Here is a 26,214-nt window from a genome sequence, read left to right as displayed (position 1 = left end):
CATTTGCCTTCAGGTTAGACATAGCTATGCTAATAGATTTATGGAGATAAACCACAGAACATTTAGGAACAAAACATTGGGGTTTTTTTCTGAGATGCTGTATCACCACAATCTTTCTCTGGGACTATCATAACCTCTTGGCAATAAAAAATATAAATAATTCTACTGCATCCAATCTTTTTTTTTTTCTCCTCCAAACAAGAAGGGTTTTTTCTAAATTAGATTTAAGGAAATTATTAATCCAAAATCTGAAGATCTCCTTTAAAGGAAAAAAAAAAATCCAACATGAAGACTATCAGTGCATAACCAACCACCTGTCTCTTTGATTTTACTTGTTCTCAGTTAATTGCATTTTTATAGCTAGAGTACCATCATAGATATTGATGTTTTTATTAAAAAAACAAGAACAATTTTGACTAATTTTAAAGAGAAGTACTTTATAATACCAAGTTGGCTATAAAGGCCACACTTGGAACACACCACATGCACAGATTGTGTTGCATACAGGAAAAAAAGGGTAGGACCAATTGAAATGTATAGATTTCCTTCAGATATAAACTACCATGTTTTAAGTAGATACCATTGAATATAATCAATCATAGTTAAACAAAAGCATTAGGCCACAAGATTTCCATTACAGATCTTTCAAAGTAAGCTTTGAATAAATGAGCATGGAGTTCCACATAATTTGTTAAGAGTTTGTGTTTCTTTGGGTTTTTGTTTGGGTTTTTGTGTGTTTTAGGGGGTTTTTTTGCTGCTGATGTCTTAGGCATTTTTTAATAAATTATTAAACTGATTAATGGTATGAACAGGATTAGCTGCAGCTCCAACCTAGGTATGAAGGAACATGAGCCTTGTGAAATACAGTGATGTTAACAAGTAAGGAAGCTGTAAGTTTCAGTTCCTTAGCGCTTTCCACTAATAAGTCTACAGAAAAAAAACTAGATAAAGATTTTTTGCATTTCTACTCAGGTACAATCATAAGTTCTCACACAGAAAAGGTGTGATTTTATGTCATTTTGATTACCTAGCAGGACCAGCTAGACCATAGATCCATATCTATCCATGTATAGTTGTAAGTGCAGCAATCTGATCTTCCTGATGCCAACGAACAGGTTCTGAAAGGATAATTATAAAGTCTCCATAGGGATTGAATCCCTGGGATTTCTGTTCATCAGAAATTTGACTTCCCTTCTTATTTCCTGTGGTAATACCAGTCCTAGGAGTGACTTCTTAAAGCTATTTCCACAGAGTAGATCTAGGCTAGTGGCACAAAAGGGGAAAGACTGCATCAAATCATCATGCAGACTCTTTTATAAGTGTCTCCAAGCAAACAAAACAAAACAAAAAATATTCATCATGACACCAGCAGATGCAACTAGACCTAGAATTTGACATGAAACACAAGAAAGAAGGATTATAATGCCCCAACTCCTCAAATACCCATTTAGGAATAATTTTTTAACTTGATGTCATACTTCTCTTCCAAGCAATACTAATTCCTGCAAGACAAATAAGACCTACCTGTTAAACACCAAGCTTTTGCAAAGTACAGTTTTTTATTACTTGGATATGTCAAAAACACCCCCAACAAGCCATAGGTTAGTTTCGTCCAACCAATCATCCTCGTAGACTTTACAAGCAAAACTTACCTGTAAGGTTAATCTGCAGTTTTGTTATGTCTTTAGCCATATTGAAACAGTGTTTAGCTTTTTTATATTCATAGTAAAACAAAAATGTATAGGCAGACTCAAGATGGAACTGAACTGCTAAGTGCCAGCTTTCACCACCTGTGAACAATGCTTCTGCTTCTGTCACTGCAAATTAAGAAAAAGAAAAAAATGAGACTGTAGTCCAGGAGAATGGTATTTTAAAAATACATTTAAAATATCATGAGGGAAAGTCTGTTGTTCTTTACACTTCACACATTTAAAAATTCACTGACAGTATATAAAAGATGTATGTGATTTAAAGCGTTTTGCAAGTTTTAGACCTAAGGATTGCTACTAGAATAAAGAAAAGGTCAGTCTTTGCTTACATTTTACAGCAAAGCTGAACTGGGAAATATCACTTCTGCAGAGAAGAAACAACTATGATTGTATTGGACCTTCTAAGGAACATAAGAACAAAATATTGAGCTAATGCCCACCCCTTAAATAGTAAGCTTCAAATGGAAGTTTCAACAGCAGATCGAGTATTGAATGGTGCTTTAGGATTCTTACGACATTTTCTGTTTGGTTGCTTTTTGTTTGCGTGTTGAGTTTTTGTGTGTTTTTTTAAATAATTACTGATTTGCTGAATGATAAAGATCACGTTCTCCATCTGAACAGGAGAAAATACTTTTGTGAACAGATCTGAAGCCTTCAGGAAAGAAGACTTGACATTTTTTCACTCAGCATAAAAGCATTTTTATTTCTTATGTATTTAAGTTCTATCAAAGTACAGTAAGTTACAGAGAACATTCCTGCAAATACAGACTATTACATTGAAAATGGTTCATGCCGATCATTCTTAAATGGAAGTGGGTTTTTTGCTTCACGCTTTATTTCTGCATTTTGCAAAAATATTTAGATAATAAGAATTCCAAAAAAGCTCACAGCATCACAGTACTTAAAAAGGACTGGTTACCCAGTTATAGCACTGATGCTGTGTTCCTTAATGGATGCTTAATTTCTCAAATAAGCTTTATTAATGGTGTTAAAAAGTCTTACTATATGAAAAAGTGGTATCATCAAGGATTTTTTAAACACTTTCTCTGACTCGAATTTAGAGACTGGCTGTCAGCTCTAGCACGAATAGACTTTACTGTTTAAACCTCCTAGGCTTTTTTTTTTTGTCAGTGCTTGTTAATCCTCAAAACCTTTCACTTAATACAGAAAGCTGCTAAGTCTGAACATAGTTTTTACACAAATTTTTTACTTCACTAAATCAAAATTTGCTTAGATAAATCTTGCCTAGCAACAACTTTTTCAAAGATGAGATTTAGAGATTTTTTAAAGAAAACTACAAACTAGTAACTTAAAAATATTCAAGCCTACAAAATACTGGACATGCAGTTACACTTGGAAAACACACAAAAATGCAACTTTTGATCTGAGTGACACTGATACAGTTTCAAAGGAAAAAATAAATCAGGTTATAGTCTTCAATTGTGCATTACAACTTGATTTTTCCATAGCTAACAAGTTTCAATGAGCTGAATACAAGATTACTTGTGCTAAAGCCATATGATGAACTCAAGTGACACATTGAGAAGCGGTGTTACCACTACCTAAATATCATTTACTCACAGTGCTTGATAAGCTTAGGCACTTTGAGACTTCAAGGACCTTTGGGGAAAAGCCTCACATCATTACTAGTACTGACATAGCGGTCCAGAAGCACTGATGTCCCAAACTTATGACATCCTTCTGGCACCCCGTACCATGCTTGGTACACAGCCAAATGGATGGGAAACTGCACTGAGTCCCATTGGTTTTGCATAATGGCTGCCACAGAACAGCAGGGAATCACTGCAGCTGTCTTCTATTCAAGTGATGATATTGACCTAACACTTGAGAAAAATGCAATTTTTCCTGAATTTGAAGGTCTTCTTCTCTAGTAACTAACACAAAGTTTTCTTGAGAACTTGATGTAGACAAGTGGGTTACTCAAGCCCTACTCAAAGACAATTTAAAAGGTTTAAAAGTATTTATTTTATGGAATATGAAGGTACTTGTTTGAAATACCAGATGGCCTCAATGAGAAAATAAACAAACTGTTAAGAGGCACCAGGCAGCAAAAACTGCCAGAAAAAAACTCACTACAGATTCAGGTGTACTTTACATCATCTATTTCTGAGAACCATATCCAAGAATCTCAAAACAAGTCACTGTCAAAAAAAACTTTGTCCACGCTCACATTTTCATCTTAGAGGCTGAAAAATAGCATGTGCCTTACAAGTCCATGCCAACTTAAGTGAAATTCTGTTCCCTCTCTAGTCTTTGCAGTTATTTGAGTGTCTGATAAGCATTATAGCAGTTATGACTACAAATGCCTCTCCCCTGTGCTATCTTAAAAGTGATGCTGCAAGCCAATAAAACAAGTAATTAGAAATATACCTTGTTTTATACAGGTCTGGGCCAGAGTAAATAGCTCAGGTGATCTCTCCTCCAACAACTGCTGGTGAATATTTACACATCTTAGAGTCCACCAAGGTAACGTCTAAAAGAAAATATAGATGCTTCAAGTTCGTAACAAGTACAGAGCATTAAGAAAAAAAGGAAAGTGGCTTTAAAATACAGATTTTGTAGTCTAGAATTTTCAATTCTAGAGTCTAAAAAGTACAAGCCTGTCCAAAATAGCTGTTTTATTAAAAAAACAACCATAACCTAGCATAAAGACGAACATATCCAGGCAGCTCTACAGTGCTCCAAGAGTTTGATGGATTTTCTCCCTGTTAATTTCGCTAACTGCTCTTTGAACCCTGCAAATCTTTAGTACCACCATCTGGTAAGAAATGCTGTGAACAGCAGAAAAAAACAATACTTGCATGCACTTACTTTGGAGCAGCCACTTGCTACTTTGATTTCATAGCTCCTAACTCTTTTAACAGAAAAGGACCAAAATAAAACCAAAACCCAAAGTCCAGCTGTTTCCTACTTATCTTCTTTTGTGTCACATAGATTATTTTAATAGAAAGCTATGATCTCATTCTTCAGCAAACTTTCTGGCCTGAAGAGTCCTAAACTATTTAGTTACGATTTGTATGGAAGCCATTCAGTATTTCTGACCATCCATCGTCACCCTTCTATGCATTTTTTCCTGTTCTGTTTGACCTTTTTTATTTCTTCAGGTGGCAGTATATAGGAGCCTGAGAGAGGCAGAATAGGAGCAGAATTGCTCTTGAGAACACATTACAATCACAATTGAAAGTCCTAATGTCTGTATGTTGAACGTCAGAAGGGCAAAGATGTTACTGAACTAAACATTCACTCTACAGCAGGTAGAGCTGAACCACAGCCCAGGAAATACCTGATTTTAGAAAGCCATGTACACACAGAGTAAGTTTCCCAGTCTCTTAGCCCTCTCTCTAACTGCAACAGGTGAAAATATGTGAAAAAGTTAATTTTAATACTCTAGTCTCAAAATTATACTTAAGATAATAAACCGTGAATGTAGAGCACACCTCTACAGAGGCTCTAACGATTGCTATTTATTCTGGTGCTGCTAGCACACCAATCACTTTCTATGAAAGATGTTTGAGTGCTTTAGAGGCACCCATCTTCTGAACTTTTTATGCAGGTATCCTTCCATCAGACTGACCTAAGGGCTGTGCAGTATTCAAGCACAAACATCTAAAACAATTACATGGAGCTGACTCTAATGTCCCTAGAAAGGAGCCATCAAAAAGAATAATAGCATCAATTTCTAAGAGCAATGAAAGATGACTTTTGATATCAAGCTGGACAGAGTAAGGCACACAGGCTTTGTGAAAGAGGTCAGATCCCAACATTTTATCATTTATTTAGAAACCTAAAGGCAATTTAAATAAGAAGTTTCAAGTTACTTGACTTTAGCTTTATACCACGAAGTATTAATTTTCCCACACAACTGAGTATCCAGTTTAATTATACAATTTCCTGAGGCCTTATGCTTACCACTCAGAAATGCTAGAATCAGTGAGAATGTATTTTTAAAGTTTCAGATAAGCCACCTGAGCTGTGTACAATATTCTATCAGCAGTGTTTTGGGAGCCAAGTTGAAAACTTGCGGATGATTTTTAAGCATTTACTCTTCCATGTAAAATAGCATACCGGGCTTTATTAATGCTTTAGATAATATATTTTGAAGTATTTTACCTTGTTTTAAATTTATATGCACTACTATTAAAGCAGCCAAAGTATTAAGAGGCCACCTTTGAATCAACCTGAAAGCAAAAAGAATGGCAAGCTTTAATTGCTACACCAACCTGTTGATGAAAGTAGTTGCTATCACTTGTTACCTTTGAACTACTATTCAAACTTTATGTAGCCACAAATAATTGAACCTCAATTGCGTAGAATAAAGCCCCCCATTATGACATTCTCAGGGGAGGTAGCAGGGGAATTCTCTACACCAGGTACATTTTCTGTTTCCCTGACTGACCCAGTTGCTGAAATTCAACAGCACTCATCTGTGAATAACAGGGAAAACGATGGAAGAACTTGGCTTCCAGAAATGCAGTACAGCCAGCATCTCCCACACAGTTTAATTCATCACTCATACAAAGACCCAGCTGGGAATGGATGTTGTCAGCCAAGCATAAAGAGAGGCCATGTGGCATTTTGATCTCTAGCCAAATTCTGTTCAGCTGGAATTCAATAAAGAGAAGTTGCTGCTGTTAAAAGTCCCCCACTTCCAGAGAGCCCTGCTACCAACCATGCTGCTGCTGAACTGGGAGGTAGAGACCCTCTAAGAAGCACTTCATCATGTCTTCTTATTTTTAACACGCATACACAACAGAGATTTAGACTTAGAATTCATACAGTAATGGTTAACAGTACCCAAAAGCTTGTTAAAAAGGATATAGGATATGTAAGCTGCATTATAGAGCATTCCCAGCTACCCCCTGACAAATACCACAAAGTACGTATCTTTAAAAAGCTGGTTGTATTAAATTTTCTAATTTTCCAGCTAATGAAGACACTTTTCCTCTCTTTTGGGGAAGACAGTGAGTATAGCTTATCTTTAAGAAGAAGATACTTGTGAATAATTGCAATCCTTTTGTCCTAACTGTTTCTTAGAGAGAAGAACCTCAGAGCTATAGAAAAAGAAATGGAAGTTAGAATCATTCAATGAGGTATGAAGAAAAGAATGAGAGAACCAATTAAGGAGTAGCTGGTAGTCAGTCACTAGTCACATATTTCTTACCTGGAGAGATGTGAGTTTGTGTCTTGAATTCACAAGAATTACCCTGGCTAAAAGCAGCAAAATAGGATGAGAAGTCAAGGTATAGACTGATTCACCATCTAGAACCAGCATCTTCAGAATAGTTGCATGCAGCATTTTTGACTAAAAAAAGGAAAAAAAGAAAAGAAGACAAGTTTCAGGAAACTTAAGTTTATTAAAAAATAATGTAATATAGAACAAGAAAAATATCTAAGGAAAAAGTCTGCTCAAAACATTAAAAAAAAAAAAAAAAACCAAAAAACAAAACCAAAATAAAGCCAAAACCTCAGTCTCTTGGAGCCTCAACCTTTTAGCAAATCATGGTAAATTCTGCACTGTTTCTTGCTGTCCTGATACACCACATCAACATGATCTGCAAGACACTGATTTCCTCCCACCTGAAATGAATGTGTCATCCAGTCAACTATCCCCACATTCCAGTAATATAATCCTTCCCGTGATCTAAGGAGAAAAGCTTCTGGTAAATCCATGCCATTCAATTTGCAGTTACAGAAACAAAACAATTTTATAATTAAATTAATCCTGCAGCACCGAAATACACTAGATATTCCTGCAGTGATGTCAGTATGTGTTATCATTTTCTTTCCCCAGAGGGAGCTTCCTGTTGGAGTGGCATCAGAGCAGCAATATTAGAGCCATTATTCCCTTTGTCTGACAAATAAAAACCTCTCCCTGCTTTGGATATACTCCCATATGATGTTCTCTATACTAACTCTTTTACTTAAGAGCCTTGAGGTAGCTCTCCAGGGACTCTCTCAGTGGTGACTGTCATCTGACAGTCACCTATTCTCCCCTCCCTTTTACTGCAATGAAAGCATTCAAGCAGTTTATCTTCAGGCTCAGGGAGATATCCATTCATCAGTCTACTCCTGGTTCTCATATGGCAGATTTCTTTAGTGAACAAAACCCCAGGGTTTTAGTTTTCAGTTGGTATAAAAGGGGCAATAAAAGGGAATGGAAGGGAAAAAGCAGAAGAGAAAGTTAAATGACAGCTTGCATTGAAGTCACTTGCCTGCGGAAGATTCTTAATCAGTCTACACAACCAAGATGTAAATTATTTGAGTCATATTTCAGCTTTTTAAACTAAACAAATAACATAATTCCTGAGTTATTTGAAACTCTTTGCAATACCTGTATCAACAGGTTACACTGAAGACAAAAATTGTTAAGCTACATGAATCCCCTAGATTGCTTTTTAATAACAGAGTAATCTTCAAGTTTATTCTGGTTTACCAAGGGATTTTTTAGTTTGCATTAGCATTGAAAATATATCTACTTTGCAGACAATGTTTTGGGACAAAGGGGAATTCTTGTATGACATCACTGCAGTCATTTCAATCGCACTGTGGAAAGCGATGATCATAACAGTCTGACAAACCACTTGAGAATAAAGGAAAGAAACTGCCAGCTGGAAATATACCAGATCTGTCGCATCTCTGGCCATTCAGAAAGGAAGACCCTTATCAACATCTGTGACTCTGAGAGGGGAAAGTCATCAATCAGTACTTCTAAAGATTAATTTTTCAAATACACACATACACACACATAGTGGGACACTCAATACAATTCTCAGTTTAATGTAAACTTTTTCGCCATCTGCATGTTTTTGATTCTTTCTATAATCAAAGTAGACCACACTTAAAATACTAAATGGGAAAGCAAAGGAGATTCGTTTTAAAACCTTTTTCAAGAACAGCCTTGCAATGCTTTAGTTATCTATACTTGTTTAAGCACTGTAGAAACAAATTAATCTCAACTTCACATTTCAAGTCCTTTCACTACAAAACCCAGTCCTGCTAATGTAACATTAACAAATAATGAGGGAGGAAGAAGGGAAAGTTGATGACATATTACAGCCTTGAAAAGAAGCCAAAAAGTCTCAGAGCCAAAAAACTGCTATCTTCTATTTTAACAAATCCATGTCCTTTCTCATGAAACAAATCCCACACAGAAAAGCAGACATCCTTTACCTTCAGCTGAGAAAGTCTAAACCAACATACACATTTTTGCAGCTTATGCTCTAAGACTGCATTATCCATGCAGAATTCACTGCCCTGAGGTAATCTTTAAGATGAGAGAACAGCTACAAGTAAGAGGTAGACGTCTAAGTGTTACAGCTTCAAGGACTGCAAAGTTAAGAATCAAAGTCCACCAAAATCTTTAGAACATTGGCTAAGAGCAAAAAGAAATTCTGAGCTTGTGTTCTTGTGTTTAAACACCTAAATATATAATGGGTTGAACCTATCTTGTAGCTCAAAAATTTCACGTATCTCAAAACAGCCACAACCCAAGACTTGCTAAGGTAATGCTCCTGACCTAGTAAACCTGGGTTACTGGAGACCTGAGTCTTTCTATTCTTCATCAAAGTTGACATCAAAAAGTATAATTATTTTATTCAGAAGTAATTTTCTTATAGCACAGAAACATATACTAGATAACTACTTTGTGAACATATGCAGAGCAATCACTGTAGTCATCCAGTTTCTGCTGGACCTGCAAGGGTTCTGTTTGACCATCCATTGACTGAATACACACATGAAGCTCAATTCACCCTAGTTCCATATTTTTTAATCTCTGAAGCACAGCTGTTTCTGTATTCAACTTCCAAACAGTAATTTAATGGCTACTTTTAAGTTACTACTACTAAAGCCCTAAATCAACTGCAAGCTGGACAGTACCCTTGGGTATTTCAATTTTCACAGTATTTCAAAAGTATTTCCCAGCAAAACTGGTGCCACCTGAGTAATGACAAAAATCAGAAAAAAGTTTCTGCATTCACATTCAATAGCTTAAAAATAGATTGTATGAGAATTTTAGTTTAGGGAATTACTGTTCTTTTCTTGCTAATGATATTGACTAGAAGCAAAGTGAGCATTCAGCAGGCTTTTACTTTTGTATTGAGAACCACTCTGGCCTTTGTAGCATTTCATCAACTCCTTCTGTCTTGGGGGTCCTTCCTCTATATATAAAAAGCTAAGTGCAGACATAAAGAAGTAGACAAAGCCAGATTAAAGGCTCAGGAAGACTTGATTAAATGGAAGCGAAGGTGGGGTGGGGACAAACAAATTATCACTTTGGGAAGCTGCTGCATGCGGCTGCTAAGCCATATATACTGGGCTTCTAATATTTAAAAAAATACAAAAGACTACTGCACAACAATTTGTCATTTAGCAAAGCTAAGGTGATGTATCTTCCAGATTAACAGCGGATCTACTGAGGTTATCTGCCAAGGGTTTGGTCCTTGAAAACAGAATTCACTCTTTAGACTTTAAGGTGATGGAAGAACTGCTTTTGTTTGTAACTGCTTTTCTCTTCCACTTTCTGCAAAGGAGGTAAGGTTACAGAGGAAGCTGTCTCCAGTTTTACAAACCAAATCAGCAACAGGTAACCTATGGAGAGCTGAGGTCCAGACTGAAGATAATCAAGGTGAGCGAGTGCAAGCAAGTCTTGCCTGAGAGCGCTACATGTAGAAGTACTTTGGTTATGAAAACTCTTGTTCATATACGCTACAAGAGTGACTTTGCTTCGCTATTAAGAGAGGATTTTTCAAGTGACTGCATTAAGATTCCCCCTTCTTTTCTATATTCATAGAAAGGGAATGCAGGACAAGACTGGAGGCTACTTTAGCAGACTATCTTTGCTTACAAGACTCTGCCTCCATATTTAGCCTTTATCATCCATCCTTACATTCCCCACAAGAGGGAGAAATCTGCATAATTTTCAATACCTATATCTTTCTGGTCAAGCACAGAGTTTTTTCTTCCTAGCTAGTTCATGCTAATGGAAGTCAAGCATCTGGGCCTGAAAAAAGGAATTCACAACAGATTGAATTAACAAGACCAAGGAAACATACTGGATTTGAGACAGTAGTGCTACATAGTGCACTGGTGTTTTTCATATTAATTATGAACATGGCTATAGATGCCAATGGAAATGTGGCAATATTTCAGTCTCTTCCAGAAAAGGATCAAATAATGCATAAAAGAAGGAGTAATAAAAACATAAGGAAAACAAATTATTCAAATGCATTCCAAAACTTATCCTTTGGGATCAGCCTGGAAGCTACAAAAAGAAGAGCAGGAACTGTTGATACATGCATTTGGAGGATTCCTACCCGTTATTTACATGTATTATCAAATAACAGATTGAGATCTTCCAGATGGAGTTTCTCACTGTTACCAGATATACTCCACTTGTGAATATGAAATCAGATAAATAAAGCAACAAGCAGCTTGTCCTCACAACATTCTTAATCATCAGTGGTCTTCATTAGTAGTACTACACATTTTTTTCCAGTTCATCCACTGAAAATACTAAGCTCAATTGTATGAAGTAATACATAGAAACTCTGAAACCTAAGGCAGAATAAATATGCTCCAACTTCAACAGTTTTGTACCTTTTATTCCCTTACATGCAAGGAGACAATTCTTTTAAGACACAAGGAGCCCATTCCTATAAGCCACTTATTATAAGCACTGAGCTTATTAGTAACGTTTTAGTCTAACCCCAGCAAGTTCAAAACAAGAACTGCTAATCCATTTTAACCAGAATTCAGTAATTTTTAATCTTCCTTCACCACATTCACTCATTAAAAAAACTCAGTGTAGTATCAATCAGACTATTAACTGGTGTGGTAAAGTCTCACAGTTATTTTAGAAAAGTGAAATACATCTAATAACTAAAATGCTTTTGAGTGAACTCTGAAAATCACAAGCCAGTTCTGCAGGACATGAAACTAAATCTTAATAGAGTACATGAATGCAACCATAATTTAGAGAGAAGGCGGGAATCAATCTGAGGAAAGGGAAATAATACACACATAGTCATAAATATTATTCATGGAAGACATCCAAGAGGCCCCCTACTAGCAACTCATCTTAAAGAGGCTATTTTATTTATTCTTCACTAGAACTAATTATAGTCTCATGCAGCCTTACTGCACTTGCAAGAAAAGAAGTTATCTGGGAGCAGATCACTGATCCAGAGGTGAAACTTTCCAAGGACAGAAATGGCAGCAGTTACATACCCTGAAAACAAAGACTAATCCAATAAAGTGTTCTGAAAATAAGAGTAACAGTTTTTTAAATATTTCTGAAATACATGAGACATTGTAATGCTGAAATTTAGTGACATTACTTAGAGCAGGCTAAAAGAAACAGAAAGACCTAACTTTTTTAATGTTGATGTGGGAAAAAATCGTTTCCGTCTGAAAACCTGAAAAATGGAAGATCTGTTTAAAAATGGATTGTATCGGTCTTGATGACAGAATATGGAAGGTTACAACAGATGGAGAAAGTTAAGAATTCCATTTTTAACCCACTTTTTCTGAATATCTGCATATGCAAGAGAGGAAAGTTGGATTGAAAAAAATCACAGAAACGTCACTTTTTTGAGATGTTCATTTTTACAGTGTTTATATACCAAGAATCCTTGGAATGAAAAGTACATAAAGATAATTCAAAACATCATTCAAAACCTTTTGAATTAAGACTAATAAAGAAGAGAACTGGATATTGTATTTTAGCACATAAGCACGTAGTGCTCTTGGAAAAAAAAAAACCAAAACATTAACATGCCAGAAGACAATACAAATAGCAGTAATAGAAATAAAGGCAAACTTCTCCCTGAATACATAAATAGCTAAACCTTGAAGCAATATGGAAGTCTGATGGAGCACTCATTAGAAATAAAGTATGTTCAAGTCTGTTTTCCTTTACAACCTCTTGCCAGTTTAGTTTCTGCAATACCACCCCTGCATAAGCAAACATATTTCAAAGCATCACATTCACAGCCACTGCAGAAATATAACAGAAACTAAACAGGAGATCATGTATTTCCTTACTCAACAGGGAATTAGTATCTCATTCTTCCAGACAATACATGAAATTGCCTGGAAAAAAGAAGGATTCAGGGCGACCTAATTGTGGCCTTCCAGTACCTGAAGGGGACCTACAAGAAAGATGGAGCAAGACTATTTACAAGGGCATGTAGTGACAGGACAAGGGAGAGTGGCTTAAAACAGACAGGGAGTAGGTTTAGGCAAAGAAATTCTTTGATGTGAGAGTGGTGTGGCACTGGAGCAGGTTGCCCAGAGAAGCTGTGGATACCCCATCCCTGGAAATGTTCAAGGCCAGGTTGAATGGCACTCTGAACAACCTGGTCTAGTGGAAGATGTCCCTGCCCATGGCCACGGGGTTGGAACTGGGTGATCTTTGAAGTCCCATCCAAGCAAAACCATTTTATGATTTTATTAAATGGTTAATAGAAATTATGAACACAGTATTTTCCAGGTCTCTGAACTCTGTCAGTGACAGCAATCCTATGAGCATCACCTTGGGCTGCAGACTGCATTAGACTGCAACCTCTGCATACACACTAACATAGAATATAGAATTCTCCAATAAACAGAACCCAAAATTTGTAAGAATATTTCAATATTGTAATATTAAATATTATAAAAAAATATAAAGAGAATGAATGATATTAGGTTTTATTATTTTTACTATATATAAAGGCAAAATGAACTCCTTTTCTCCTCAGAGGTAGCACACTTCAAAATTCCTGCTAACTCATTTCACACCCTAGAAGGTTTAGTACACTTGATTTCCACTGTTACTTATTTAGTCATCAGAAGATGAGATTTGTATTTCAAGTATCAAAAATCAAGAGAAAAAGAAGCCTATATATACACACTGTGTATAAAAGATAAAACAAATTTATAAATATCTATTTAAAAACCAGGAGCAATACTGTATCTGAATTAGTTATTCAGAAATACAACCTTGCAAATGAACCTAAGGCAGGACTTAATGAATTGTGGAAAACATGCCACAATTAGGCAGCAGAGCCAACAGTTTTACATGGAACTTTTCATATACTCAAACTTTCCCTCATTTCACAGTTTACAGCATTTACATTGCTCATGGTCCATACCTTATTCTTAGGGAAATTCTAAATTCAAACTCGTGTACAGATTTAGCATTAGCAGAGACTACTGATACATTCTTCACTGACATGCTGCAGTAGTCAGTATTTTACCACAGCTTTAACCCTGAAAGAAAAGTCAGGAAGCTGTGCTGAACCACAGGTGATGAGACTCTGGACTTCGGTACTGCCATGAGAAACAATACACACATCTCACTAAAAGACGTTAGGGTGTTAACTAGTCATCTACATAAAACAATGACAAAATAAATAAAACTGACAGTCCTCAGTTTCATCTCCTACATTCCCTTCTGCTTCCAAAAGCTCTATTTAAATTAGCATTTTTGTACTAATATTACCTCAGCTCACTTGGCATTCAGGAGCCTAACAGGATACTGAGCATCCAAATCTACTGTTAGCATCTGCCAAACACTCTGCTATTTGTAAGATATGCAACTTCTACCTTTCCCTAAGGAGGGAAATTTCTAAGCCATTTATAAACATCTTTCTTTGATCCAGCTAAGAATGCATCCCAAAATAAACACATAAAAAGTTTATTGATTGCAAATGCCCTTTGAGTAAATGCTCGCCTATATTAAAGATATCTTCTCCATTCAAACCCAACATTTCCAGCAGGAAATATCTCAGGTAGAGAAACAGTAACTACTTTTAGGACACTGCTGATATAACTGAAGATGTTGCAATAGCGGCCAGTAGGATCGATGATTAAGGCAATTCCTTCTAGCACCCCACCTTGCAGATGTGCCTTCTCTGACACGCGTGTTATGGCTATTTGTGAAAAGCAGTGACAATAAAAGGACGGCTTATTAGAATCCAAACGTACCTCATGGAATTTCTGTAACAATGCAGGTGGCAAAAAATCCTGAAGCTTTAACTGAACAGGAGGCCCAGTCCAATTGCTTTGAACAAAGAGCTGCAAACTGCCCACACCAAGCAGAAACATCAGCCTCTGCCTGCAATGTAGATAGATAAGAACAGCAATTAGCAACATATTATATTTTCACTTAAGGCTACAAGAGCTGATTAAATCTTGTGCTAGCTCAAAACCCTCAGCTTTAAAGAAAGAAAAAAAAAAATCACTCTTCTGTGAGGAAGATACAATGAATGGAATATTCAAGAATGCCCATGGGAAACTAGAAGTCTTGGAAACATGTTTGTTTATAAAGGTTGTAACTAATGCCAAACATTCTGGAAGCAGATTTAGTTCACATATTTCACAATTTAAGGCTGTACATAACTATCAGAGATCAGAAGATCAGCAAAGGATGCAGGTAATCCAATATTTGCCTATTGCATGGTTATTTTATTTTCTTATAATACATCTAAATCTCAGCATTTTCACAGAAAAAATACCACATTAGTATATGTTCCAAAAGAGCAAGCTTATTTTTGTTTCAACATACTTGTTTATTTTCACTCCCTCTGATAAAAAAATCAATTGAAATCAAAAAAGTTCAGAATACTACCTCCAAGTTGGTTCAGATACTTTGGCAGTAAATAATACCTATTTTATCATGGTTTTTATTTTAAATAATAGTAATTTATTGAAAGATGAAATTAAGAGACTTTGTTTCATTTCTGAAACCAGGTATGGCAAAATTTTCTTTATCTACAAGACTAAGCTCATTTTACATTACTATGATTTCTTTAGCACACAAATAATCTATGTGGTCTCCAAGAAGGCAGGGCACAATCTCTCAGAATTTAATGGTCCATTTAACAGGTGTAGACTTTTAAGATTTATATACAAACTTCTGGTTTGTTTTATAATACCTTAATGACTTAGAACCTTATCGACAACGGCCCTATCACATAGAGAACAGGCCTCCTAACTACAAAAAGTTAGCATTTTTATTGTGCAGCTTTGATATAAACACTGGTATGTTAAGGAGCATAACTGAAACAGAAAAACCTAGTCATTTCTTTCTGTAAAACAGAAACTTAGAGATGGAAGAGCCTTCCAATTGAAACAAAAGGATGAATTGTTACACAACCCCTTAAAAACCAAAGTAAAATAGAAAAGCCACACACAAACAAGCAGCTGGTGGGCAAGAATGCGACAAAAGATGTAGAACAATAAGAAAGCAGGGGTGGGGAACATTTAATTGAAAAGAAAAAAAACCAAAAAACCAAAATCATCCTTCAGGGGAGTTAGAGAACAAGGACTGGCATAAAGAGTTCTTGTCAAACAAAACAAGGTAACACTTACTGGCTATCATTATTCAGCCAGTAACTATCTACTAGGAAATATGAAAATATATCCAAGATTACCATTAAACTTCCAAATAACTCAAGAACACAAAGCACTAACAATTATCGTATACAAAATTATTACCATTACACGCAAAATATCCACATTGGTATATATTTCCTAATTTTTCTCCCATGATAAATTATGCTTCAAAGCTTCTGAAAGGTAACACAGAACAGTCAATCAAGCACTGTGGTTTGATACATGTACTCTAGTCTTTTGAAGATAATTTTCATTATTTTATCATTTACACTGTTCCTGCTAGTAACATTTTATTTATTTATTTTAATATTACTGGTATCTATCTGTAGGCAAACTTGCTTGAAGAGACACAGTTTTATCCATGCAGAACGACTCTGGAACAACTGATAACCAAATCCATTACTTTGGCTGGGATACTGTTTTTCCACTGTTCAATTTGTCACCACCAAATTTTTTTTCCCCCCATTTTCAGATTCATGACCAACTCCCAGTCTCCTTATCACTCACTCTGTATCAGAAAACCAATTTCAAGCTGTAATCCCCACAAATGCTGACCCTTCCTTGCCTATCCCCTATTCTTTTTTCCAAGAAAATTAATTCTGCCTCCCTGACTGCCCTTCACACTTACAATGCAGACCTGCAGATGCTCACCTCCCAAAGGCTCCCTGAAAAGCAACAGAGACTGCTGCAAATATTCCCCTTGCTATGGTGACCTATGTAATTTATTTTGCATTTATCCTTAGATATATGTCTGTATCCACTCATCTTGTTTTTCCTTCCTCTATGTGAATGGGGGTTTTGCTCCCTTTTTTTTAACACTTTTTACACCGAGTCTAATTGTTCTTCATGATGCAGAATCATGTGCTTATATATACTCTAATACTCTTATTGCTGTATCAAATCTTCCTCAAAAATAAAGAATAATGGTGCATTTGTATTTAAAAAAAAAAAAAAAAGAGATGTGCATATAATCTAGCATTTACAAACAAAATAAAAGAAAAAAATATTCAATAACCAGCTTATGCTTTAGAGGTTACAGGTTTCTGTTCTTTTTAGTGATGCCAGAAATTACAGAAGAATAGCCAAAGCTATTCAAAGTCTAACTTTGCTATTTTTTTCAATTCACAAACACCAAAGCAAGCTGCAGACACAGCAAGAATTTCTTCATTTTCATTTTTCATTACATATAGCACACCAGTTAACCAACCATCAGATGCTCCATGAGAAATACCAGAAATACCATACAGTGCTCAGGTTGGGAAATCATAACAAGTTTTATTGTATGGATTTCTCTTGACAAGTTTGGTATTCATTTATATGTTGAATAAGGTAAAAGTAGTAAATACATGCTCAACAAAAACCAAAATGTTAGAGCTCATTTCCTTATTTCTTTAGGTTTTGGAACCTGCACATTATCTCCTTCCAGTCTTTTGAAGCAAACTGTAGGTCAGGCAAGGAATGCACCTCCTTCATACGGGGCTCAGGAAAAAAACAAAAAAGGCATTTCCCCTCTACATGGTTAACACATATCCTATTGCTTCATCCTCCAAATTTTGCTGATTAAAATACAGCCATGAAGCTACATTTTCTACAGAAAATAGCTGTTAAGCATTGAACTGAGTAGCAATAGCAGGAAAAAAGCAAAAGAAAAGATCTCCTATCCAACACATTTATTATAAGGATGCTTAAGTTTTAAGCCATAAAGGCTAAAAGTGCCATAGCGAAAACGTGTCTGGGGCAAGGAAAAGAAGTCAATCAGTTAAAAGGATATAAAAAGTAGCACCAAATTTTAAAATGATGCTAAATCATTTTCCTTACAGAACCATGGATTTGAAAGTGGAAAAAGTTACAGGCTATGTCCAAAGAAATTACAGTCTAGATTCAAATTTTGAGCTGTTTTGCCCTCAAGCTGCTCAGTTTTAGCGTCAGAAAAAGAACTCCTTAAGAGTTCTTTTAACACTATCAAAAAAACATACTTTGCACTGTTTATATTGTGCAAAAAGAATAAGATTCACATTATCCAACTTTCTGTTTCCAATTGAATTCAATTCCTACTGTGTTTTTAAATCTCCAGAATTACAACTTTCAGTTCAAGAAAAAAAATTATTTTAATTTATCCCATCTACAAAAAGTCACGAGAAAATCAGTGTCTTACTGAATTTTCTGGGCTAGAACTTGAAAGGTTTGCTGTACTCCCTTTGAATCACTCAGTGGAAAAAGAAAATTACATTTTAGGCATCAAAAAAAAAAAAAAAACCAAGCAGTTTCATCATAAGCAATGCAAAGTCTGGATGCAAAAGTTACATTTGTTCCTTCCATAAGGCCTTCACAGGACACAGGGCCTGCAGGTAGGAAAAATAACTGTGACACATTTTAACTCAGGAAGTCACCAGAGACCAAGAGAGTACAGATCAAAGTGCTGTGCAGCGCCTACCTAAAACAGGGAATGATCTGTCTTTCAGACAAGCAACTTCAGTAGAGATTTTTCTGCAAGAGAAAGTCACAACTTACTTCCCTCAGCCCCCAAAACTTCTTAAATTATTACTAATGGAGCTTGAAAAATTCACTTGACTGCTGCAAATAAAACTGTTTCTGGCAGACACTGATAGGTTTTGAAGACTCTGCTTTTATTTTGAATAAAACTTCAGTCTGTAATTTTGGGCAGAAAGCCCTCTGTCAACTTCTGAAAGGCTAAATATTGCAGATCTGCCTCCATATCTTCTGGCAAGGGGGCTTCTAATGCAGCCCAAAGCTGCAGAGTGAACAAGAAAAACCTCAGACCAAAGAGCTGGAGCGTGAGCAGCCAAGAAACAAATTCCTTTGCTGTGTGCAGTGGGAGTGCACTCTAACAGGATACGTATAAAGTTCCACTGATATAGATTATGATTACCTTCAAGAAGCTCAGTGGCTTATAAAGGCAGCAACACATATTTGAAGCAGTAATTAAGATCATGACTGAGTCTGTTTCAAGTCCTGATTTTTCTTTCCTTGTCACATTATTCAAACTACTGCAAGGTGACAGAATATAGAAATATTGAAAAATTTCTCCAGCTAGTATTTAACAGTAATAGCACAACAAAGTAAGGGGGGAAAAAAAAAACAACCAAACAAGAAACACCTAGTGAAAACCATGCACAGGGAAAACCTCTGAACACTCCAACTCAGAAAGCAGGAGTGCACTGTATTGTGTACCACACCACAAGATGAGTTTTTGACACACTATGATCACGAACAAATCTCAGCTCAGTTTTTCAAACATGCCAACTATTTTTTTACTCTGATATTTTAGCAAAAACTCTTAAGTTTATGTCTGTCATACCAAAACACATATTTGTACTCTGCCAACACTAACTGGTACCAATTACTTTCCTCTTACTTTTATTTTTTAACCTTTATCATCTCTTATCTTTTAGTCTTCTTTTGGCAAAACTTTTTCACCTTTTGCAGTATCAATATATATATACACAACACACATATAGTTTTCTGCTTCTACTCTCCCTAGCATGTCAGATTTCAGTCTGTTCATCACTTACACAGCAAACTGTAAACAGTAAATTCAGGCTCCTTAACAGCAAAAATTAGCATATACAGTACAATTAAGAGAGACTCTATCAGAGAAAGTCTTGGGAAGAAAATAATTAATTGATGAACAGCACCCATGAGTAACACCTTACTCGTTTTTACATTAACAGGAGTAGAACTTATTATAAGTCAGACTTAGAAATACAGGCATTGCTTGGACAGTAACATTATGTAGTACTTCAAGTAGCCACATAAATGTAATACAACATTTCAGAGAGAAAATTGTTAATTGTTTGATGATATATGGCAACATGAATTTACATTTGTGGCTCCTTTATACCAGCAGCTTCTGAGGTAATCACTGTAAATAAAGCTAATGTTTTCAATAAACCCCCATATCACAACATCATTGTTTCTTTCACTGGATAGTAATGAATAGATGCCCAAGGGATTGGGGGGGGATAACCCAAGAAATTTGTTTTCTGCTTTCCTGTCAGTGCAAGGATTTTGAAGGCCCTACACAAATTATACATTTTTAAGTGCTTTTTGTAAAAATCAAACATGGCCTCTATTAATCTTCCATATAATAAATAATAATTTCCACCTTTCCACGTTATCAATCTCTGCAGAACAATCCAGGTATGCTAGAATCTGTTTCTCCAAATAAGTGTCAATGTTCTCTTCCGTCACAGGAGATGCACTGAAAACATTCTGAATGGCTGAATTTGAAAATATTGCCTCGTATTTCCCATCAAACATCAACTGCAATAATGATCCACTTTCTGGAAGAGAAAAAAAAAACCAACACAGAAATGAGTGTCAACTTTGAAACAATTTTGTCTTTCAAGACCTATTACACCTATTCAAACAAAAATATATGCCACTCCCCTTTTAAAGAATGCATCTTCATTTACACTGCAGGGAAAGTACAGTTGCACTGAAACTCAAGAGCAGCACTAGCAGGTGTCCATTCAAAATAATCTGTATTAAAGTTACAGTAAAACACAAATGACCAGATGAATGTAGAACAAAAACTTGCACTGAAATTTCAGGAAAAATAAATGGATGGCCTTTCAAAATACATCAATTATAACAAGAGGGTTTTCTTCCTCCAAAACATTTTAAATGAACAGTAAATCCTATAGATAAGACAAAAATTTCACAGACTAGAGAACCGATCTGGGGGAAATGAAACACATAAAAGTGATTCAGTATTTGCAGAATTCAGTGAATAAAGTCTTATGCAAAACTGCAGAAACTGCTCAGTCCTTTATTTACATGTTTAAAATACCCACAAACAATGGGCAATGAGATTTTATCTTTACAGAAGCATTATTTCCTATGGCGACTATATTATCTCAATGAAAAGCCTGCATATGGAGCAGATTCTAAGGAGTAACTACTAAGATGGATTTAGACCCATGACTTAAGCCTCATTTCAAGACAAAGGGAACACAAGAAATGCTATACACTTATTTCTAAGAAGCTTCAGACTCACCAAGTTCTTGACCCGGGCTACAACTTTATTCACAGGAGCTATCTTCAGATATGCTACCATGCAATCAATACAGCAGCTGTTGGAACAATCTGACCATGTTAAAACCTGCTATTCTTGAGCAAAACCATTATCTGCCTACCCTGCAGCTGTGGCTGCAACTCATGCAGATGTACTAAACTGGTCTCTGACTAGATGATGCAGGTGTGGGTAATGGTGCAGCTGAGGAAATGCATAGGATAAGTGCCTTACTATTAATGTGTGATTCCACCTGGGGCTGCAGCTCCCTGTTACAGTGTTACTGTAGCTGCACTAATATCAGTAGCCGAGATAGCCAATTTAACACTGGCACAGCCATGAATCCACACAAGCAGCAGCTGTGCAAAGAAGTGATCTGAATACCAACCCCAAGCTCATCCAGCTAAACAAGTATTTTAAATTTCAGAAATACAGGAACACCGAGGGTGAACAAGTGAACATTGCTTCACTAACAGCAATGGATGACTGTAGGAATAGGTGACAGAGACTCATTCATTCTAATGTCTCTGCACCACGCTGTCAACCAAGGTTTACTTCTGTTCTCCACAATGATCTACTGAATGATATAAGAAATAATGTGTGCTGTGTATTATTTAAAAAACACTGTAAGCTGTACCTGGAATGACATATACAAAAGAATAGCAGTTGTTCCACAATGCTGCTGACATCATACCCTCACAGAGAATAGAAATAACAAGAGACTTTCTCCAATCTATACTTTGGAGACACTTTCTCTCACCAAATGACAACTTCTTTATATTGGATTATAATTAGCCAGACAGGCAATGCTGTAATTGGTAGAATAACTATGGGCTGTGAGGACACGTGATGATGAATGAAGAATATTGAGGTTCTTCTGTTTCCAGTAACATAACTGTAAGCACATAAAATCTGCTTTTGATTCTGTGTATAGCTTTTTATAGGACACAGCTTTTAAATTTATTTTCAGGATCATCAATAGGAAGGGCCCATGTAAATGATGACTAAGAATCATCACAAACCCCACCCTTTTCCATCTCTACCGCAAGATGCCTTTCCTCAACAAGTTTCCCCCACATCTTATAGCAGCACACTACTTAAAGTGCCTCAAAACAAACCAAACCTAAAAAAACAACCCGACAAAAAAAAGCAATCAGCAAAACCCCACAACACAAACAGCATACACAACTCTCGTTGAAAAGACAGATGTGACAGATGTCAGTCACATCAGCTATCATTCCTGGGCAGTACAATGATTAAGGTCAAATGAAATGTCACATAAGGAAATAAGAGCTGATTAGCACTGTATGGTTCTTTTCCAAAATTCAGTATGTGCTTAGGTAAGAATAAATGAGATTTTCAATATGCTACAACATGGCACATGACTTGAGCACAACTGTACTTTTCAGCCTGCCTGAAATATGGAAGTACCTTCACATGACAAAGTTTACATTTTAAAAGCTGCTGCGTTCCCCTGCAGGAAAGCTGGGTCTAACCAAGTCCCCTCAAGAGACTATTTTCCATTGATCCCTCAAGCAACTGTGACCGCATAACTAATAAATATAGAACAAGCAGCTCATGCCAGACTCTTCCTTCCCATGTTTTGCTCCAAGGGCGCGTTTCACCTCACTGCCAGGTTCCAGCAGGCAGGCAGCCCTTCACACGAGAGGCAGCCGGAGGGAGCCCGGTGCTCCCGAGCCTCCCGAGTGCCGCATGAGGCGGGCGGCGGGGCGGCTGCCGGCACGGGCACCGCTGCGGCCGCAGCCTCCGCCGCTCGCACCGAGAGCGACCACGGAACCCTGCGGAGCCCCGGCCGCTCCTGTCGCCTCAGCCCTGCCGGCAGTGCCGCTCCCGCTCCTCCAGCCTGACAAGCCCACGGCCTCCCCCGCGAGTTCGGTGAGGAGCAGACAAGGCGCCAAGGATGAACACGCCCGCGAGGGGAGTGAGCCGTCAGCCGCGGCCCCGGCTCAGTGCGGTGGCTCCGGACACGCACAACGAGCGGGGACCTCCCCTCACCTGCGGCCGCGACTTCGCCCTGCTTCCACTCCAGGGACTCCGCGGCGCTGAGGAAGCCCCTCAGCAGGGCGCGCTCCAGGGCCAGCATGGTCCCGCCGCCCGGGCCCGCCCCGCTCCCCACAGCCACCGCCGCCGCCTCGCTCGGGGCCGCGACCCCCGCGCCCACAGAGACGCGCGCGCTGCCGGCGCGAGCCCTCAGCCCATGTGCGGGCAGCGGCCGCAGGGAGCCGCCATGACAGCAGCGCGGGGCACGCCGGGAGCCCGCGCTGGCCCCGCCCCGCCGGGTGCCGCCGATGGCGTGAGGGGAGCCGGAGCGCGGCCAGGGCGGGCACGGCCGGGGAGATCTCTTCGTGCTCCGGGGCAGGCGCTCACCCCCCGGCAACAGCTTGTAAAGTAGTGGGGTTATAGACGCAGGCACGCGTACGTATCCATATGGAGTCTGTCTGGGCGATTGCCTGTGGAAAATCATCGAAGGGGTCAGGTTAGAAGGGACCACAGTGTATCAGCTGGTCCAACCTCCATCGTCCGACCTCCTTGCTCGAGCAGGGTCATCCCAAAGCACATGGCACAGGATTGCATCCGGACGGTTCTGGAATAGCTCCAGTCAGGGAGACTCCACAGCCTCTCTGGGGAATTTGTTCCAGTGCCCACACAGTAAAGAAGTTCTTCCTCATGTTCAGGTGGAGCTTCCTGTGCATCAGTTTCTGCCCATTGCCTTCTGTCCTATTGCGGCTCAGCACCTCCGAGCACAGCCTGGCTCCATCCTCTTGGCACTTTCCGGTGCCACTCTTCAGATATGTGTATGTCCTCTGTGGAGAACCCTCTGGGATCCCGGGGAGGTGCAGGCTGAGGTGCCCAGCCCTCAGGGCAGGCAGGTCAGGACCATGCTTTGGTCTATCCCGCATCAATTTCAGCACTTGTCCGAACACAATGTTGATAATATTAAAATTAAAATTCCTATTATGAGATTTTGTGCTTCTTATTTTCAGGAAAACCAGTAAAGTAACATTTTCTGTGAATAAATAGTTGCTAAATACAATTCCTTATTAAAAGGAAGGAATATTTTGCTGTCTTTCTCACCTCTGCTGGTTCCCCCAATGTGCGGGGTTTTACCCTTGCAGTTCAGTTCTAGGAGCATCTAGAAGCTGCAGAAGGTATGTGGCAGGAGTACCCCTGGCAGGAATTAGTGCACTCCTCCCTGGCACTGGACTGATTGTTACTGCTGATGTAAAAGATAGTTTGGGATGTTTGTCCATTGCCACAGACTTGCTGAAATCTGCTGCTTAAGTTTGCTTCCCTAAATTATTTGAAGAAGATGCATTTATTTCTCAAAAAAACCAGTATGTTTTGTTTGCATCTAAGGATATCTTCTGCCAGATGGCTCAAGGGGAAAAAAGTCTTTGCAGGGCTGTGTAGTGCATATTCAAGATTTTAGCATAATGCTGCTTATTATTTCAAAGCAGGAAGTAGATAATCAAAATTTCTGTTACAAGAGTTTTCAGAGAATAACCTTCAGCATTAACTTTTTTCTGAGAGTGTAAGAAAACTGTCCATATGAAGCGTGCTACCGTGGTATCTGAGCTAGCATATTTAATATCACCTTACAAGATACCTGTGCTGCTGTATTGATGCAGTATTTGTCTTCTGTTGCAGGGGTTTTTTTCCTAAAGCATTTTGAAACAGATGATCTCCTTGTGGACTACCAAAAAACCCTGCTACCTGTAAAAAAAAAGATTCTGTAAGCTTCAAATAATTAATAATAACATAGATTTGTGAGCTGCTGTTTGTAAAAGCTGCTGTTACCTGATTTTTAAACGGAACCTCAATTCTGTTTGCCGGGTCTCTGGTACTGCTGAGGAAAGAATCAATTGTGTTGTGTGCCATTTTTGAGCCATAGTTGATTTGCTATTTGAGGAGTGGGGAAAGGGGAGGAATTGTCGAAGAAAATCCGGCTCATTGGTATACCAGGATGAAAATTTGCAGGATTGTGCAACCAAACTTCTGCAATTCTAAGGAGCATATTTGATGCATCTGGTGAGAAGAGGGGAGATGCAGGACTTGTATTAGGGAATTCTATCAGTTTTTCTTGCTTGGGGTCTGTAAGTTCAGTCAAGCTATATCCCACTAACCTCTTCATGATTCATCATATTTAAGGTTACATCATCTTAGTTACAGTATCAGAAACTTCAAGTTCCTTGGAAGCTTGGTGGCTCCCAACAGACATCAGCTAAATGTTCAAACTATGTTCTTGACTTTTGCTGAGAGTTAATACCAGGCCCTCACTGTAAGGAGGATGGGGTCCCTCAGAAGGCTCCCAGCATATCTACTGCTTTTCCAGTTACATTTGCAATTTAAAAATAAACTTAGACTTGTAGTCTCAGGGTGACAAGGGCAGAAGAATGGCAATTATTACACAGCTGTTACAACCTCCTAGCAGGATATCTCAGGCACAGGGACGGATGTGACGCTTGACATGGACTGTAGTTGCTTCACTGCACTCATCAAGCAGCTCTGCATCCCTTGAGTCTCTCTGACCACTTGGCCAACTTATGCTCTTTCTTCACCAAACCCCAAAGAATGCAGTCACTGGACAGTCAGTGAAGTGGAGGTAGAAAAGCTGCTCTTCAAATGTGCTAAAATAATAGAGGCCAGGAAATTCTTCTCTTACTTACAACTTTATAAAGCAGTAACAGGGAGAGTTAGTGTAGGCCACTGCACAACAAGAAAAGAAAGAGTGATTCCAACCACTCTTTGGGAATGTACAACAAAGAACATGGCCAGTTGTAAATAACCCAGGACAGCTCTTCTCTAGTATTGTGGCAACTCTTCTAGAAGCTGACATTAATCTTCATTAATGATTTGGAAAATACTACCTATTAATATTACTGTATCTCTTTTTGTATGGTATCCAGGATCAGTAAATGACTAGACAAAGAGGAAGTACGTCTCCCGTAAATATATACTGTCTGTAAAATACAGCTGTAATATTTGAGGTGCAGTCTTCCCACTCTTAATAGGTTAGTTTTTCTAAAATTTAGCCATTTAGTAGAAAAT

At 38.0% G+C, this 26,214-nt stretch overlaps 1 protein-coding gene across 2 annotated transcripts in view; it reads right to left on the bottom strand.

Annotated features, from left to right (window-relative positions):
- Nucleotides 1–23,389, bottom strand: part of TTC27 (tetratricopeptide repeat domain 27) — a 114,093-nt gene extending 90,704 nt beyond the window's left edge. Inside the window, exons 1-6 of one of the 2 annotated variants that reach the window (XM_039569466.1) lie at nucleotides 23,161–23,389; nucleotides 20,236–20,413; nucleotides 14,700–14,829; nucleotides 6,892–7,032; nucleotides 4,101–4,203; nucleotides 1,653–1,817 (exon numbers count right to left, since the gene is read on the bottom strand). In XM_039569466.1, the coding sequence (XP_039425400.1) occupies nucleotides 1,653–1,817; nucleotides 4,101–4,203; nucleotides 6,892–7,032; nucleotides 14,700–14,829; nucleotides 20,236–20,413; nucleotides 23,161–23,248 (805 nt within the window). In that variant the 5' untranslated portion in view covers nucleotides 23,249–23,389. Of the gene's footprint in view, nucleotides 1–1,652; nucleotides 1,818–4,100; nucleotides 4,204–6,891; nucleotides 7,033–14,699; nucleotides 14,830–20,235; nucleotides 20,414–21,129; nucleotides 21,151–23,160 lie in introns of those variants that run through there. The other variant, XM_010391695.4, reaches the window with a different exon arrangement.
- Nucleotides 23,390–26,214: the final 2,825 nt, after the last annotated feature.

Source organism: Corvus cornix, chromosome 3 (genome assembly GCF_000738735.6).
Source record: "Corvus cornix cornix isolate S_Up_H32 chromosome 3, ASM73873v5, whole genome shotgun sequence".
Classification (NCBI taxonomy): domain Eukaryota; kingdom Metazoa; phylum Chordata; class Aves; order Passeriformes; family Corvidae; genus Corvus; species Corvus cornix.
This window is presented reverse-complemented; position numbering and strand designations above follow the sequence as displayed.